At 60.0% G+C, this 13,046-nt stretch overlaps 1 protein-coding gene across 1 annotated transcript in view; it reads left to right on the forward strand.

The window, feature by feature from the left end:
- The window catches only part of MAN2B1 (mannosidase alpha class 2B member 1), an 18,143-nt gene continuing 5,097 nt past the window's right edge, over positions 1-13,046 (forward strand). The window contains exons 1-17 of the mRNA XM_067560495.1: positions 1-106; positions 2,084-2,186; positions 3,763-3,936; positions 4,388-4,581; positions 4,967-5,099; positions 6,012-6,154; positions 6,382-6,498; positions 6,900-6,982; positions 7,423-7,543; positions 7,850-7,928; positions 8,477-8,586; positions 9,358-9,465; positions 9,700-9,816; positions 10,558-10,776; positions 11,177-11,274; positions 11,666-11,783; positions 12,338-12,456. Coding sequence (XP_067416596.1) covers positions 26-106; positions 2,084-2,186; positions 3,763-3,936; positions 4,388-4,581; positions 4,967-5,099; positions 6,012-6,154; positions 6,382-6,498; positions 6,900-6,982; positions 7,423-7,543; positions 7,850-7,928; positions 8,477-8,586; positions 9,358-9,465; positions 9,700-9,816; positions 10,558-10,776; positions 11,177-11,274; positions 11,666-11,783; positions 12,338-12,456 — 2,117 coding nt within the window. The 5' untranslated portion in view covers positions 1-25. The remainder of the gene's footprint in view (positions 107-2,083; positions 2,187-3,762; positions 3,937-4,387; positions 4,582-4,966; positions 5,100-6,011; positions 6,155-6,381; positions 6,499-6,899; positions 6,983-7,422; positions 7,544-7,849; positions 7,929-8,476; positions 8,587-9,357; positions 9,466-9,699; positions 9,817-10,557; positions 10,777-11,176; positions 11,275-11,665; positions 11,784-12,337; positions 12,457-13,046) is intronic.

Consider the following 13,046-nt stretch of genomic DNA (forward strand, 5'->3'; position numbering starts at 1 on the left):
GGCGCCGGGAGCGGCTGGGGGGAAGATGGGGCTGCCCGTGGGGCTGATCCTGGGGGTCCTGGGCGCGGGGCTGCTGGGGGGGCCCGCAGCCGGCTGTGGCTACGAGGTGAGGCGGACGGGCAAATGTTGGGGCTGCGGCGGGGGGCAGAAGCAGGAGGGGGTCTGAGGAGAGGGGCCAAGGGGCCCTGGGCGGGAGGCAGAGTGGAGGAGAATGGGGGTGCTGGAGGGTGAAGGAGGGAGCCGGGGGGGGGGGGTAGGGAGAGGGACTGAGGAAGTGGGGAAGGCAGGCAGTGGGACGGAGAGGAGAGCCTGAGGAGAAAGGGAGAGTGGGACGAGGGGTGGGGGGCTCGTGGGAGGAGGGAGATGGGGTGTGAGGAAGGAGGGAGAGGGTCTGAGGGGCTAGAAGGGGGCCACGTGGGGGCCTGTGGAGGAGCTAATGGAAGTCGGGGGTCTGGAGAGATGAGCTTTAGGCGGAGGCAGAACGGGAGGCTTTGTGGGGAGGGGATCAATAGGGGGCTTTGACTGAAGGGGCAGCGTTAGGGGAAGTAGGTGGGAGGATGGGGAGCTCTCTTGGGCAGGGGAGCAGCAGGTGAAGGAGGGTCTGGGGAAGGGGTAAAGGGAGCTATGGGGGAGGGGGCAGTGTTTCTGAGGGGGAGGGGAGCTGTAACTGGGGAAGGGGGAGGTGAAGGGGTGATCTCTGAGAGGCATTCGTTGTGGTTTCTAGAGGCAGTTGGGTGGGGGGTGGGGATAAGGTGCTGTGGTGGTGGTGTGGGCGGGAGGAGGGATAGTGTCTGAAACCAAATGCCTTTGAGTTATGGTGGTGAAGGCAGGACAGTCCAGAGTTCGGATGGTGCTGCAGTGGCTGCTTCCGATTCCCCTCCTCCTCCTGCTGTCCCCCGATCCCCCACTCAGTTCTGGGCGGTGGTGGAGAACTGGGGGCTCAAAGCAACAGTTCTTTGCAGTAGCAGATAACTAACCCTCCGCAGGATCATCCCCACCCCACCCCTCAAGAGTTTAGTAAAACAAGGAGCACTGAACAAATGAGCTTGGGATAAGCCCTAGAAGTGAGGGACACCAGGGGGTTAATACTGTGCCGTTTTATGCCTTTGTCTGTTTCTGCATCTTGTTCCTCTTTCTTTCCTCCTCCCATCCCCCAAAACTGTTGCTTCTGCTCTGTGAGATGATGATCATCACTTATGTAACCACCTCCCATTGTCAGCTCTGCAAAGCTGAGCATCCTGGCCAAGGTGAAATCTTTCCATTTGACAGCTGGGGTGGATGCAGGGGTGTGACCAGAGCAAGGCTGTGGGCAGTGGAACCCAGCTGTCACTGCTCTAGCCACTAGACCCCACTCTCTTCCCAGAGTTGGGAAGAAAACCCCAGTGTCCTGACTTCTAGCATCCCGGTTCTAACCATAACCGTGCCTCCCTCCCAGAGCTGGGGCTAGAACCCAGGAGTCCTGACTCCCCAGCCAGATACTCCTTGTTACACTTAACAGTTAAACTGACTTAGCTCTGGGGTTCGGGCTGTGAAAAATTTAGTGTCCTGATCACTGTGGTTAGGTCAACCTGACCCACCCAGTGTAAATCTAGAAGTGTAGATCTTCAGTCTAGAATCCTTCAGGCAACCTAGCTGTTGCCTCTCGAAGAAGTGGAGCAACTACATTGATGGAAAAACCCCTGCTGGTGTTTTGGGACGTGTCTATGCTACAGCGCCGCAGTTGTGTCGCTGCAGCATGGAGGTATCCCCAGGCCCTGGCTTGTGCCTCCCACTCTCCCGTACGCCATCGGGAAGAGAAGTTGGCTGCTGTTGGCGCGTGATTTATTGGTCAGTCGCTGTTTGTCCAAAGTCCTGGAGAGACTAGTGCAGAGAGCAATCCAGCTCAGAGCAGGGGGCTGTGAAGAAGACAATTGCCTCTTTCCACCTCTAACAGCTTCCGTGGCTACATCAAGCCATATCCTTTCTGATAGTTATCTCCTCTCTGTATGATATGGACCCCTAGAGCCCTTACAACGGGGCTTGCTTGTATCTTGCGGCCTTCCCCTCCAGCTCGCAGCACGTCTGGCTATTTCTCTCCTCATAGTCCTGCCCAGCCACTAAACCAGACATGCTGAATGTCCACTTGATCCCTCACACGCACAATGACGTGGGCTGGCTGAAGACGGTGGATCAGTATTTTTATGGAGGTATGTGGAGGAGATGGCGCACAAGGGGCGGGAGGGAGGGTTTCTACACACTGGAGCTGCTGCCGTCAGACTCAGGGGGTTCTGATAACATCATAATGATCCCTATCTCTTACCTAGTGTTCGTCATCGGTAAATCTCAAAGCACTTGCCAAAGGAGGTCAGTATCATTACCTCCATTTTATCAATGGGGAAACTGAGGCAGAGAGTGAGGGGACTTGCCCAAAGTCAGCCAGAAGGCCAGTGGCAGAGCCAGGAATTATAGACTCCAGATCTCCTGAGTCCCAGAGGACGGACAGGCCCTGGATCTCTTTTCCCCAAACACACTAAGCCAGCCAGCCCACGCAGCAGGCTCAAATCCGAAGGCCGGTCTCGATATCTGATGCCTGTTTCTGCTGACTTTAGAGCTGGCTGTGAATCTGCATGAGTTCCAGCCAAGGTCACGCTTCCTTCCACAGCGTGGTGTGGGCAGGAAACGAAGCACTGCTCAAAGATGCACTATCTTAATCCTGTCAGCACATTACATTCCTCCGTTGCTGATGGAGATAGAGAGCACCTCCAAACCCTGTTTGTCCCGTAGGGACCTGCTTCAGGCCTGGGGAAAGCTCCTGTCAGTTACACAGAATAGCCAGCCACCTCGCCTCCCTGCCAGATGCCTAACAAAGCCTGTAGCACTGGCCAGAATATTTCATGACCGTTCACATGCACTCCCAGAGTAAGCGTCCTAGTGTCACGTGACAGCTGTGCCATTCTCTCCATTTTATTCACAAGGAAACTGAGGCACAGTTGGGGGAAGGGATTTTCCTGTGGTCCCTCAGTGAATCTGAGCAGGGATTAGAACCCAGGAGTCCTGAACCACTCCTCCCCCCTGCCCCGCTAACCCCTAGACCCTACTCCCTCTCCAGAGCTGGAAATAGAACCCAGGAGTCCTGAATCTGTCTCCCCCCGCGCTCTAATCATTAGACCACACTTCTTTAGCACTGGCTGGGCTGATACAAAATGCTCTATCAGTGGCCTTGTCAGGCCAATGAGCGTATTGAACCTTTGCCATTCCCCGCTGTTGTCCCGTGGGCTGACTCACCCAGATATTAGTCACATTTTAGAGGCCGTGTCCCACGTGGGCGGCTTCTCCATGACCCAGATCAAGGCCAGGAGTGAGGGGGAACAGTAATGCCTTTGAAGCATCTTCTCTCTCAGGCCGTAGAGAAAGCAGCCCGGTACAGGAGTCGTGGAGCCTTCCAACCCTGGGTGACTCAGGGTGGGAAATAGACGATGGGGTGGGGGCTGGCTGGTTTATGGGTGAGACTCGAGGGGGGGGAGCTGTGTGTGGAAGCTGATCTCGCCCTCCTGTGTGGGGAGAGAGATTTTGGGTGCTGGGGGGAGATGGGGATGGGTGCTTATCCCTGCTCTGGAGATGCAGAAAGATCTCAGGATCCTGGGTTTTGCTGAGACTCCAGGGGTTGCTGTTGGCAGCTGGGGAGGATCTAGCCCTTGGGGGGAGGGGGATCCGGCTCTGCTGCCATCCCTGCTTTGCGGATCCCTGGAGGTCTCCGCTCAGCCCCCCGCCTTCCCTCCGCAGCACGTAATGACATCCAGCACGCCGGCGTGCAGTACATCCTGGACTCCGTCATCCCTCAGCTGCAGGCCGACCCGTCCAAGCGCTTTATCTACGTCGAGGTGGCGTTCTTCTACCGCTGGTGGCAGCTGCAGGCGGAGCCCACGCGGCAGGTGGTGAAGCAGCTGGTCAGCGAGGGTAAGGGGTCCCGTGGCTCCCGGCTGGGTGCTGTTCTCATGGCAGGAGGCAGGTGTATGGCTGGGGCTGGTGATGACTGGGTCTAGTGGGTAGGGCTGCTGGATTTCCCCCACATGCTCACGCACAAGGGTGTCTGCATAGGTGGGGCAAATGGGGAGAGACAGACACGCACAGGGATTGCTTGGTGTGTGTACCTCACCAAACGCAGAGAGAGCGAATACCTTGGATGCATGTGTGTGTCTCTCACTCACATGCACACATGGTTTTTGCTTGGCTCGTCTGGAGTTTCTCGTGCAACTGGCTTCATATCTTTACTGGCGCAGTGCAGTGCCACCGCTGCCACCGTGCAAAGAGGCAGATCGCAGAAGCTCCTACCTGTGGGTGTGGGTAGCAGACACACATGCTTGCCTGGCGCTGAGGGCGACCTGCCCGTTGTTCCTCCTCCCCGCAGGGCGGCTGGAGTTCATCAACGGCGGCTGGTGCATGAATGACGAGGCGGCCGCCCACTACAACGCCATGATCGACCAGATGACGCTGGGGCTGCGCTTCCTACAGGAGACCTTCGGACAGTGCGGCCGGCCCCGTGCCGCCTGGCACATCGACCCCTTCGGCCACTCCCGGGAGCAGGCCTCCCTCTTTGCCCAGGTGAGGCATGTGCCTGGCTTGGGCCTGGAACTCCACCCTGATCCCCGCTCCGAAACAGGCAGAGACTTCAGAGGCAAAGGGGTAACCTGGTGGGGCTGTCTCTTCCGGCCCTTCGGGCAGGACAGCATGTCTCATAACAACCCCTCAGTCTTCCCTGGCATTCCTCATCAGCAGCTCTTAAAGCGCTTCACGAGCATTATCAAGGGGAAGGGGAAATTGAGGCACAAAGTGGGGCGAGTGGTGAGGGGGAGGGGGAGGGGGAGAGGAGACGACTTGCCCCAGGTCTCCCAGCATCAGAGCTGGGAACAGAACCCAGGTCTCCAGAGTCCCCGTCCAGCCCGGTGTGTATCCGAGGCTATTGGCATCAACCCCCTCTCCCTTCCAGATGGGCTTCGACGGCTTTTTCTTTGGCCGCCTCGATTACCAGGACAAAGCCGCCCGGGAGAAGCTGCGGACGATGGAGCAGATCTGGAGAGCCAGCGCCAGCCTGGAGCCCCCTGGAGCCGACCTCTTCACTGGTGAGCTGGCCTGGGGGCGCTAGGTGGGCTGGGCATCCCAGCTGCACCGGAGTCGAGAAGGGGCTGGTTTTCCAGGCGGGGGGGCTGTGTGTGATGAATGGGGGGGGGTTGCCCCCTGTTCAGGCTTCACAAGAATTACCCTTTTCTGAGGCAGCTGTGCTGGGAAATCTGTAAATCTTCCCAGGACATTGAAAGTCCCAGTTTTAAGGGGCTGGGGGGAACGGACGCACCTGTGCCACGGACAGACAGCGCCACATGCCAAGGGGCAGCCAGGGCTGGCGGGTGGGCTCCAGGGACCGGGGGGCAGCAGTGGCAGAAGCAGGAAGGCTGCAGAGTCAGAAAGCCCTCAGGCCGACCCACCTGATGGGGCGGGGGCTGGGAGGGAGGGGAGGAGAGGGACTGGCCTGGGGGGGGGGGGGGGGCGGGAGTTCCCGCCCCCTGGGCATTTTTGTCATCCCCCCCCCCTTTTTTTTTTGGCCTGATGTTTTTGTACTTCAGAGGCAGGATCCCTAGTTGGGGGGTGGGGGCGGAGATGGGGCGCCCAGCGATCACACGCTGCCCTTCTACCCGGGAATCCCCTCACCCAGCCAGGTGCTGTGGGGCCCTTTCAGAAGAGGTGAGAGGGGCCGGGACCCTTGTCAGGCTGGGAGTGAGCACCCATGGGCCATGCTGCTCACCGTCCTGACTGGACACAGCCTGACTTCACAGCCTGGATTTCATGCCCCCCACATGTACTGGCAGGCCCCCCCTCACCTGGGGGAACCTTGTAGGGAAGAGATGCCCGTGGGCCCTGGCTCTGTGCCAGTGCCAGCTGTGCCAGCCCCCGACACCCTCATTACCTGCAGCTCGTCGCTGGTGAGGGCTGGAGGGTGAATCTGGCCCTGCTGACCTTGTAACCCCCCCCCCACCCAGGTGTCCTCCCCAACGGCTACAACCCGCCCCCGTCCCTCTGCTGGGACCAGTTCTGCTCCGACAACCCCATCGTGGATGACGCGAGCAGCGAGGACAACGTGGATGCTGTGGTGGCGTATTTCCTGGGAGTCGTGGCGGCCCAGGTGAGAGCTGGGAGGGGAGTGGAGGTGACCCTCTGCAGCCAGTTGGTCTCATGGTGAGAGCAGGGGGCTGGGAGCCAGGACTCCTGGGTTCTGGCTCTGGGAGGGGAGTGGGGTCTAGCGGCTAGAGCAGGGGGCTGGGGAGACGTAAAACTCGGGATCGCGGGGCCGAGCAGGGAGGGTGTCTGAGGGGGGAGCTTGAAGCGTCTCCTTCCTGCGTCTCCTTTCAGGCCAAGCACTACCGCACCAACCACATCGTCATGACGATGGGCTCCGATTTCCAGTACGAGAACGCCAACCTCTGGTACAAGAACATGGACAAGCTCATCCGCCACGTCAACGCGCAGGTAATGGGGGGGGGCCAGGACCCTTTGGTGGGCAGGGCCCCTCCCTGAGGGCTGCAGGTGGGGGTGAGGGCAGGACGCCCCCCATCAGCTGGGGACCTACCTGGCTACCTGCTCCAGACACAGGCTTGGGCTCCCACCTCCTGACCCCTATGCCAGGCCCCTGGGGGCAGCCCCATGGCCCATTGCACTCAGAAAGGTGCTGCTGTGACTGGGCAGTGGCTGGATTTGAACCCAGGACCTCTGGCTCCGACTGGGAGCGTCCGGCTGTGAGGCTGCCTGAGCTACAGAACAAGGCCTGGCGGGGCTGGAGGCCGTAGCAAACCCTGAGGGATGCCAGAGCCCAGCCCCCCACCCTGGTGTGATTGCCCCACTGCTCCCTCCCCCCCTTGTGTCTCTTCCAGCAACTCAACAGGAGCCAGGTCCACGTCCTCTATTCCACGCCCAGCTGCTACCTGCAGGAGCTGAACAGAGCCAACCTGTCATGGTGAGAGCCGGGGCCGGAGGGCGGCCTGGGGCTAGCGGGGATCCCACTGGGGTGCCCGTGCTAGGGCAGAGGGGAGGGTTTTGCCAGCCCCTGGTGCGTCTCCTTTCGAGGGGTCGTGGTGGAGCCCGCCTGGGGACCGACTGAGGGCAGAACCCCGCCCCCTGACCCGTGCGGCGCGGCACCCCCCGTGTTGCACCGGAGTATGTGAATGAGCACCTCTCTCATTTGTTTCTTCCGTCCCCTAATAACCCTCCTCTCTGCTGCTCGGGCACTGGGAGTGGCTGGCGCTGGGTGCAGGGGCGGAACGGTGGCACTGCCTGGCTAGCTACCCCCCTCTGGCCGGGTGGTGTGCGGCTGGGGTGGCTGGGGGGGGGGAGTGAGAAGGTCTGGGGCTCCTGGGCCCGTCAGTCACGGAGGGGACCCTCTTCGGTGTCGCGCAGGTCCCTCAAATATGACGACTTCTTCCCGTATGCGGATGGGCCGCACCAGTTCTGGACGGGCTACTTCACCAGCCGGCCAGCTCTCAAGCGCTACGAGCGGCTGAGCAACAACTTCCTACAGGTGGAGTGTGCGAGGCAGGGCTCCTGCTGCCCGTTGGTCTGCCCAGCACCTTGTCCTGAGCTGGACAGAGAGAAGGGCTGAGCCTGGAAGGCAGGACTCCAGGGTTCTGGGTCTAGTGGTTAGAGCAGGGGGGCTGGAAGCCAGGATTCCTCGGTTCAATCCCTGCCTCTGTGTGACGCTGGGCAAGTTCTAGCTCCGCTCTGTGCCTCTGTTTCCCCCTCTGAAACGGAGGTGGCAGTTCCCTCCTGAGGGTTACTGGACGCTGATAAACTCTCCCTCATCGCTGCTTTCCCCCTGTCCTTGCAGGTTTGCAACCAGCTGGAAGCATTGGCCGGGCCGGTGGCGAGGGAAGGCCCCTACGGGAAAGGAGACAGCTCCGTGCTCCGTACGTGAGCCGCTGCACTGTGAATCGCCCCCTGATCGGGATTCCCCCCCAAACTGATCCTGCTCCCCGCAGCCACTTGGGGGGTGACAGAACAAAGGGGCAGCTCCCATCGCAGCCAGCAGAGGGCAGGGCTGTCTCTTCCACACACACCCCAGGGATCAGTGTGGCAGGGGTGGGAGTCCAGACTCCTGGGTTCTGGCTCTGGGTCCGGCTCTAGTGGGGAGTGGGGTCTAGTGGTTAGAGCAGGGGACAGCATCAGGGATCCTGGGTTCTGCTCCTGTCTCTGTGTAACCTTGGGCAAGTTGCCCAGTTGATGCTGGAGCTTAGGGGGTAGCGGGGGGGGGGGGCGGTTTTCAGGCCAAGGGATGCAGCCCAGAACGAAGGCCAGGCTGGGGAGGTGCAGGCACAGATCTCTCTTGGAGGGGTTGAGTTTGGGGGGCTGTCTGGCCTCCCAGTCCCCCTTTCCCCACCCCCCAGCAGGTGGGTCTGGTGCAGCCCCCAGTCCCACCCCAATCCCGGCGCCACCTGACGCCCTGGCTGCCCCACAGGCCGGGCCATGGCAGTGGCCCAGCATCATGACGCCGTCAGCGGGACGGAGAAGCAGCACGTGGCTTATGACTACGCCAAGCGCCTGGCCGCCGGCTGGGATGCCTGCCAGGTAGGTGCTGGATTCCTTGGTGGGCGAGGTCACCTCCTCCCCTCCAGTGATCCTGGAGCTGCCTCCTCTAGTCTGCCTGTGGTGAGCAGCCAAGGCAGGGAAAGGCAGTCTGGGGGGGAGGGGGTGGTATCGGAGCAGCCAAGGACTTGCTACAGCCCCACCCCAGAGGTGACTGCATCTCTGCGCTGGGCAGGAGGATTTCCTCCTCTTGCACAACCTCGGCCGACAGGGTGGTGCCGCTGGAGCCTGAGCAAAGGATTCTGGGAGGGGGAGTGGTGTGCAGTGGGGGTGACCAACAAGTCGGGGCTAGTCTCTGCCTGATGCCCTGCAGCTTAAGCTAAAGGGACCCCCTGGTAACTCCTCACTCCTCTGCTCAGCAAAGGCTGACCCTGCTAGTGCCTTGCTGTGGGATCCCGGCAATATCTGCCTTGTGGCCTAAGCCCCCCCTTTAGTGCGTCCTCTGCAAACCTGCGTAGTCCCCAGCGGGGCCCTCGGGCATTGGGGTCCATGCTGGCTCCAAGGGGAGAGCTCCCCGTCTTCCATGCACCCAGTGCCCACTAGTGTCGCCCCAGAGTCAGTGCTGGCTCCAAGAGGAGAGTTCCCCCTCTCCTCTGTTCCGTGTGGCTCCCCGGGGTCAGCGCTGACTGTGAGGGGGGAGCGCCCCCATCCTGTTCCGTGCAGTGCAGCACCCCCCCTTTAGAGTCAGGCTCTGAGAGGGGAAACGTGAGGAGTGGATCTCTTGTCTGACGGGAGGCGTCTCTGCTCCTGCAGGTCCTGGTCAGTAACGCCCTGGCCAGCATCAGCGGCAACAAAGAGAACTTCATCTATTGCAACTACCTCAATATCAGCGTGTGTCCACTGACTGAATCCGCCGGCACCGTAAGGACCTTGTTACTGTACAGCCCGTGTGCGCGGTCGGGGAGCCGGGCCTAGAACCCAGCTCCTCCAGCCCCGAGAGTGCAGGTTGCTACCCCATGAGCTGGAGGAGACTTGCCCCTATCTTGGCGATGTAGGAGGGCTTTTATTCTCTTAATAACACCCGCTCCCTCTCTGGCTGGCTGGCGGCGGGGCGGATCAGGCAGGTGTCCTGCTAACCTGGGTCTGTCTGTCTAGTTCATGGTGATGGTCTACAACCCGCTGGGACGGCGCGTGAGCTGGAACGTCCGGCTGCCGGTGAAAGGAGCCTTGTATTCGGTGACGGATCCCGACGGCCACACGGTGCCGAATGAGGTAGGGCTGGAGTGTCTTCCTCCCGGGCGCTTTCTCGCCTCCCGGTGGGCTGCACACTTGACCTGTTCCCATCCTGTGTCATGGGCCTGCGCGGGGACTCCAGAGTTGCAGGGGATTCGGTGAGAAGAGGATCTCCGAGCGGCAGCAGTAGTGCAGCTTGTATAGGCCCTGCATGCTGCTGCCACTAGAGGGCGTTATGATTGCATGCGCTGGCGCAGGTCTGATTGCGCCCTGTAGGGGGCGGTGGCGCACACCCATACTTGCCCCATGCAATAATGTGCTTCCAGATTGGCACCCCTCCCTGCGTCTGGGTCTGATCGGGCAACCAGACCTGCCGGGGCTAACCCGACGCCAGGGAAAGTGCCAGGGGCTGTGTAAGGAGCACGAGTCAGCACCTTGGTTTTACGTCGTCCTAGAAAGCCAGGTGCCCCCCTAGCACCGTGCTGTGGCCAGCACTGACCCTGAGGGGAGAGTGTCGCCTACTGAACCCTCTCCCTGCAGCCCAGCAGCCCCTAGGGGCCATGGGGCCAGCACTGAGTGTGAGGGGGGAATGTTGGGGAGGTTGACAGACAGCCAGCCCTCTCTCTGGATTTTCCTTGGTCTCCCACCCACGTTCTGACCAGGCCTGACTCTGCTTAACTTGAGAGCTCCTTGCATCAGTCCTGTGATGTCTCCCTGCGGCACAGTCTCCGTTCGGACCCTCCCAATGGGGCCTCTGACCGTTTTTCTTTCTCTTTCCAGGTCGTTCCTGTCTCAAACTTCACCCGGCAGGTGAGGCGAGACCGGGGAGACGCCACCCATGAGTTGATCTTCCAGGCCTCGGCCCCTGCCCTGGGCTACAGCACCTACACCGTCTCGAAAATGTCCAAGGGGACCCTGCGCTCCAGGCTGGCCAAGCGGATCCAGGAGCAGGCCCAGCCCCAGCCAGACACCTGGTCCCCCAGGGAGATCCGGAATGAGGTAATGTCCTAGGCGCTACCATAATACACCCAATAAATGACGTACAGCGCCTAGCCCAGTAGGGCCCTGGTCTATGACTGGGGAGCCTAAAGGATGATGTTGGCACAAGAACAAAGGGAGATAAATGAGCCAGGAATCGACACAGGCTGGAAATGAGAGGCTGGTTTGGGAGGGTCTGGTACGGCCTCCAGCAGGAGGAGTAGGAGGCAAACAACCTGACTAGCTTTAAGATGGAGCTGGATTTGTTTCTCAAGGGGACAGTCTGAGCGGGGGGACTGGACTGGACTCTGTGACCCAGGGCATCTCTTGCGGGCAGCGCTGAGGGCAGCCCCAGGTTGGAGGGGAGGGTGATAGACCCTCGGGGCAGGATCTATTGAAGTTCTCACCTTCTTCCCCACAGCACGTCCGGGTTGTGTTCAGCCCGGACACTGGGCTCCTCAAGGAGATTCAGAACTTGGACAAAAGCATCACGCTGCCCGTGTCTCAGAACTTCTTCTGGTGAGTGAGCTGGGGGGAGCCAGGGATCCGCGGTTCTTTCCCCACCTCTGGGAAGGGAGTGGTGTCTAGTGGTTAGAGCAGTGGGGGGTGAGCATCAGGACTCCTGGGGTCTGTTCCCAACTCTGTCATTAACTCACATATGACTGTAAGTGAATACCTTCCTCCCCAGACCTCTCTGTGCCTCAGTTTCCCCATCTGTAAAAGAGGAATATCCCCCTCCCAGGAGGGAGAGTTCGATTCCTTGGAAGCTCCTTGGTCGGTGCTGGAGCCGGGGCTTTGTGGGGTTATCTCCCTGGCGTGGCCCTGTGGCTCATGGTGCACTGGGCAGCTGATCGGACCTTCCTCCGGGGCTGATCTCTCACCACTCGCCCCCCTCTTACCCCTGCCCAAGGTACAATGCCAGCATCGGCAATGAGGACAGTGCCCAGGCCTCTGGGGCATATATCTTCCGGCCCAACCGCTCCGAGCCCTCCCGCGTGGCTAGGGGAGCCCGCACGTACTTGGTGAAGGTAGGTGGCAGGGGTATCCCCAGTGCGGGAACGTCCATGGGGCTGGGCGTGGGAGCCGAAGTCTCTTGTCTGTGATTCCCGTATGCCGGTAGCCCTGAGCTAGCTAGGAGGGGAGTGTGGTCTAGTGGTTAGAGCAGGGAGGTGCTGGGAGCCAGGATGCCTGAGTTCGATTCCCAAGTCTGGCTGGGGGACTGGAGTCTGAGTTGTCAGTTATGGAGTAAGATGTAAAACTAAGGTCCCACCTACTGATGACCCCCGGCACGTTCCTTAATTTTATCGTGACGTCTCAATCAAAGCGATTCCCCTTCAGCATCCTTCAATCACCCTCATTGCACTTTCAACTGGATGCAGCATCCTTTTCTTACTCTCCTCCAACTTTGTGCTGAGTTGTTGTGGGCTGCCAACAACCCACCCCAGAAGCAGCTGCATCTCAGCACTGGGTGCAGGATCCTGCTATCAATGCCCCTCCCCCATGTCCTAAGCCAGAAGCAACTGCAAGGCAATGCTGGGTGAGGGGATCCCTGTACACACGTGTCTCTCTCCGTCTGGTCCAGAACAAGCTGGTGCAGGAGGTTTACCAGAACTTCTCCTCGTGGTGCTCGCAGGTGGTGCGGCTCTATGCCGGACAGGCATATGTGGAGCTGGAGTGGACGGTGGGGCCCATCCCTATAGAGTGAGTGTGAGAGCTGGGTGGGAAATGGAGAGAGAACTGCCTGTAAACGGAAATAATTTCAACTCGGAGGGACTGCCGCCATGCTCCATGGGAGTTGTAGTTTTGGTGCCTCATGCTCCCATTTTCCTCCTGAAGCTGGGCTCCATGGGTGGACTACATTTCCCATGGTGCACCACAGCCTCCCCTTTGGGGGCGGAGCTTCTACAGTGCGCCATGCGAATTGTAGTGCAAAGGCCTCCATGTTTCAATTCTGTATGCTAGGGCTCCCTGTTGGACTATGTTTCCTATGATGCACCACAGCCAACCCTCTTGAGGATGACAGGTGGTGCATTATGGGAGTCCCTGGCCATGGTGCCTCATGGGAGATGTAGTCTGACCATGGAACCTGGTTTATAAAGTAGAATGGGGAAACCAGGCACCCAAACTACCGTAAGGATCCCATCAGGCATTGCAGCCGCATCACCAAACCCAAATACTGGGGAGTTTTGACGTAACATCCATTCGTCTGAGCCTGGGTCGCTTTCCAAAGAGAAACCCCCCCGTTTCCCATCGACCCAGCTGAGATGGAAAATGTGGGACCAGCCCCAGAA

This window comes from Emydura macquarii, unplaced genomic scaffold (genome assembly GCF_026122565.2).
Source record: "Emydura macquarii macquarii isolate MOO-44397 ecotype Brisbane River unplaced genomic scaffold, CSIRO-AGI_Emac_v2 contig_2292, whole genome shotgun sequence".
Lineage (NCBI taxonomy): Eukaryota > Metazoa > Chordata > Testudines > Chelidae > Emydura > Emydura macquarii.